The sequence below is a fragment of the Oratosquilla oratoria genome, chromosome 22 (genome assembly GCF_046742065.1).
Source record: "Oratosquilla oratoria isolate Oo_2021 chromosome 22, ASM4674206v1, whole genome shotgun sequence".
Taxonomy (NCBI): Eukaryota; Metazoa; Arthropoda; class Malacostraca; order Stomatopoda; family Squillidae; genus Oratosquilla; species Oratosquilla oratoria.
The window spans coordinates 40,168,309-40,173,308 of NC_134798.1; the positions used below are offsets into that span (position 1 = coordinate 40,168,309).

A 5,000-nucleotide genomic window follows, 5' to 3' on the forward strand; every position below is an offset into this window, starting at 1 on the left:
CACCAGCGCACAGTAACACAAAAGTGTAATCCAAATGTGTAACATAGATTTAATAGACCTTAAATCTAGATTTAGTAGTCTTAAAATCTAGATTTGATAGATCTTAAATCTAGATTTGATTTCTAGACTTACAACGTGGACCGGCAAGTGCCCGATAGCGCTGGGACAGCGACGGCCTACCTGACCGGCGTCAAGACGAACTACAAAACTGTTGGCGTTGACGCCACAGGAAGGCACAACGACTGCACCAGCGTCAACGCAGTCAATCAACTCTCTTCCATCTGCGAGTGGGCTCTTGACGCTGGCAAACGCACAGGTAAACTAACTCTCTCTCATCCTCACTGTCTCTTTTACTATCTCTTTCTCTCGCTCTCTCTCTCTTTTTCTCTCTATGCATGTATATATGCATAGGATGTGCATGGGGTGTGCATATGCACGTGCATAGGTAAACTCTCTCTCTTCCTCTCTCTCTCTTTTACCCTCTCTTTCTTTCTTTCTCTCTCTCTCTCTCTCTCTCTCTCTCTCTCTTTTTTTCTCTCTATGCATGTGCATATGCATAGGATGTCCATGGGGTGTGCATATGCACGTGCATAGGTAAACTCTCTCTCTCTCTTTTACCCTCTCTTTCTCTCTCTCTCTCTCTCTCTTGTATGTGCCTGTACATGTGCAATGTGCATGTGCAATGTACATATCCACATGCATGTGTATGTGCGTGTATGTGAATGGGGTGGTCATATTCACGTCTATACGCGCGCGCGCGCGCGTGTGTGTGTGTGTGTGTGTGTGTGTGTGTGTGTGTGTGTGTGTGTGCGTACGTGTATGTGTGTGCGTACGTGTATGTGTGTGTGTGTGTGTGTGTGTGTGTGTGTGTGTGTGTGTGTGTGTGTGTGTGTGTGTGTGTGTGTGTGTGTGTGTGTGTGTGTGTGTGTGTGTGTGTGTGTGTGTGTGTGTGTGTGTGTGTGTGTGTGTTGAATTTATGATAATTGCATGATCAAGTGTGGGAGCGGATGTAGGAGAAAAATAGTGTCCTAGATTCCTACGTAATAATAAAAAAAAAAAACGTGACTCAAGGCCATGATGAATCACGGACATTACAATAGCAATATCTTCGTTTATGGCAGTGTTATATTCAATATAAAACACCTTGTGCGCGAAATGTAGGGCAAAGTATTCTAATCAGCAACAACCCCACCCCACCCTCGCATATCCGGAGATAACCCCGATAACAGAAAACTTATCCAATTCTTCGATTACATTCAACTTTATTCATCTCAATTGGCACTCTCCAGCGTGCCATTCTTCCTGGCACCCTTCCTTAACCGGTGCCATCGTCCTGTGATACACAGGCTGTATCGTTTCCCTACGGGATAGCCAGGTGGTCCTGCACGAGACGAAGGCTAAAAGCGAACTCAATTCTGATGGGGTCTCGACCGCTCCAGGCGTGTTTCAAATAGGTGTCCACCTTTTCCAACCGAATAAAGTCGTCTGTTTCCTCAGACAGAATAAAGCTCTAAAGTGTCTCATTGGGATTAATGGGATGAAAGAGCTTTTCCTTGGGTGTAATTCAATATTCTTGAGAGGTAAACCTTTGCCCGACGCCAGGCAATTTTATATTATATACATATACATACATACATATATATACATACATCTATATACATACATACATACATATATATATACGTACATATATATATATATATACATATATATATATATATTTATATATATACGTACATATATATATATATATATATACTGTATATATATATATTTATATATATATATAATATATACATACATACACAAGTGGTTTTATTACACATTTTGTGAATCACGTGTTTTTGTGATTTATTCGCATATACATATATATATATATATATATATAATCTGTATCTCTATAGATATAGATGACCTGCGGTGAATTAGCAGCAGTGGGAACACCCATTTCATAATTTGACAGCTTTAATAATACGGTACATTAGCTCCTACATTTACATCATTTTAAATATTTTTCAAAGGTAAACAATGTATGTATGTATGTATGTATGTACGTATGTACGAGAATGTATGTATGTATGTGCGTGCATGTATAAATTTACTCGCGTCATATCATGTGCCAAACCAGATTTTTTTTCACATTCCACTTATCTTTATCTTATCGGTAGTTGTGTCGCTAAAGTTTGTTCCGTCTAAAATTAAAGCTATAGTCAGGTGCGCACTAGGAGACGAAAAATCGACCGCATTGCGCACCAAGTCACGCGTTAGGCAGTGTGACGGACGGGGGGAGGGGGGGGAGGGGTGGTGAATGGGAGTGGAGTGGGTGGGGATGAAATGGGTGGGAGTGGATTTATGCCTTTTGACTTTAGCTATTTCCTTTACAAGGAGGAATGAACTCTTGTTAACAGTATATCACATCATATTAATTATACGATGTTATATTACATAATATTAATTATACGATGTTATATTACATTACATTATACTACATTATATTATATATCATATTGTATTATATCATACTGTTATACTGCATCATACCATCTTATATTGTACTATAACATAACACATTACATTACATTATGGTATACATATGCTATGTTATATTGTATAATACTATATTACACTATATTGTACTATATCATATTTGATTTTGAATCTATTTTAATTTATTTTATTGCATTATTTACATGTGACGGATTTATGTTCATTATATCATATTATATGTTATATTACATTTTTCTACATTACATTGTATCATATATAATTTTATATCATGTGTTACACTGCATTACACTATATTGTACTATGTAATACATTACATTACATTGTAGCATATATAATTAAATAGTACTATGTTATATTGTATATTACACAATATTATACTATACATATTATTTTGAATCTACTTTTATTCATTTTATTATTTTATTTGTTTATTTATTCATTTATCAATTTGTTTATACAAGTTCGATCAATTTTTTTTTATCTATTTTCTACTTTTTCATTTTCTATTTCTTTAATAATTTGATTTATTTACTTTTTTCAGGGTTTGTAACAACGACGAGGGTGACGCACGCTACCCCGGCGGCCAGCTACGCCAAGTCGCCGAACCGCGACTGGGAATGCGATTCCGCCGTCGACGAGAAGAACGCCCAACTTTGCCCCGACTTCAAGGACATCGCTCGGCAGCTGGTCGAGGACGAGCCAGGAAGGAACTTCAACGTAGGCACAGCCTTTCCTCACAATTTCCCAACTGTTGTTAGGATTACGACCTCCATCACGAATTTCCCAACTGTTGCTAGGATTGCGACCGCCATTACAAATTTCCCAACTGTTGTGAGGATTGCGACCTGTCTCGCGAATTTCCTAACTGTAGTTAGGATTAGGACTTCCCTCTCCTCACGAATTTCCCAACTGTTGTTTGGATTGCGACCTCCCTCACGAATTTCCCAACTGATGTCAGGATTGCGATCTCCATCACAAATTTCCCAACTGTTGTTAGGATTGCGATTTCTCTCACGAATTTCCTAACTGCTGTTAGGACTGCGACCTCTCACAACTTTCCCAACTGTTGCTAGGATTGCAACCTACTCACGAATTTCCCAACTGTTGTGAGAACTGCGACCTCCCTCAAGTTTCCCAACTGATGTCAGGATTGCGACCTCCGTCACAAATTTCCCAACTGTTGTTAGGATTGCGACCTACATCACAAATTTCCCAAATGATGTCAGGGTTGCGACGTCCGACTCACCAATCTCCCAACTGTTGCTAGGATTGCGACCTATCTCACGAATTTCCCAATTGTTGTCAGGATTGCGACCTCCGACTCGCAAATCTCCCAACTGTTGTTAGGATTGGGTTCTTCCCTTGTCGAAGGGTCGGCATTCCAACAGCACTTGGGAAATTCTTCCTCTACAATACCTAATATTAGTTTCTGTCTATATTAGTTTTTCTGGCTAAAGTCTTTTGGTACGTATAAACGCTGATTTCTTCCTGATTAACGATAGACATATTCATTCAGTTGAAAGGTAGACTTGGTATACAGTAGGATTGACCTATTTTTACCTCACAACTCTATTCTTCACTATGGTTCAATTGTTCTTACTTTGATCAATGTTCATTTCATCCTCCAAAACCATTTACTAAATATTTTGAAAAATCTATGTTCATCAAGTATGTAGGAATGTACGTATACAATATAATCATTTACACATTTATGCACGAGTATGTATGTATATGTGTATACAAGCATGCATGTATAAGTGTAGATATTGTACGAATATATGTAAATACAAATATGTATACCTATGTATGTATGCATGCATGTATGCATATGTGTACGCATGTATGTATCCATATATACAAACATGTATACCTATGTGTGTATATGCGTATGCACGATTATACGAGTATAACGAAGTTCTATACACTACGTGTGCATATACATATGTATATGGAATAAGAACATAAGAATGAATGAGACTGCAAGAGACCATAAGGCCTACACTAGGCAGTTCCAATTTGTATACAAGTGTACAATGGATTAAATGTACCCGACTATAAAGTAATATATCACACCTGTTTTCAACTGCAATCAGGACACAAGCACCTGTTTTGAACTGGAACACCTGTTTTATCTAGCAACACGGTACAAACATCCACACCTGCTCTAGAATGGAATCAGAAGACACATATCAACACCTGTTTTCAACCGGAACAAAAACCCAAAATCAAACACATGTTTTCAAGTGGAAACAGAACACGAACATGAACAACTGTTTTCGACTGAAACTAAAAACACAAAGACAAACATCTGTTTCCAAATGAGACCAAGAAGACAAAGACCATTTCTTTCCTCCAATTATACCAAGAAGACAAAGACCACCACCTTCCTCCAACTAGACCAAGAAGAAAAAGACCATCGCCTGCTTCCAATTAGACCAAGAAGACAAAGACCACCCATTTCTTCCAGCTGGACCAAGAAGACGAAGACCACC

At 38.3% G+C, this 5,000-nt stretch overlaps 1 protein-coding gene across 1 annotated transcript in view; it reads left to right on the forward strand.

The window, feature by feature from the left end:
• LOC143037226 (alkaline phosphatase-like) overlaps positions 1-5,000 on the forward strand; it is a 22,379-nt gene that overhangs the window by 4,421 nt on the left and 12,958 nt on the right. The window contains exons 3-4 of the mRNA XM_076205345.1: positions 127-316; positions 3,050-3,225. Coding sequence (XP_076061460.1) covers positions 127-316; positions 3,050-3,225 — 366 coding nt within the window. The remainder of the gene's footprint in view (positions 1-126; positions 317-3,049; positions 3,226-5,000) is intronic.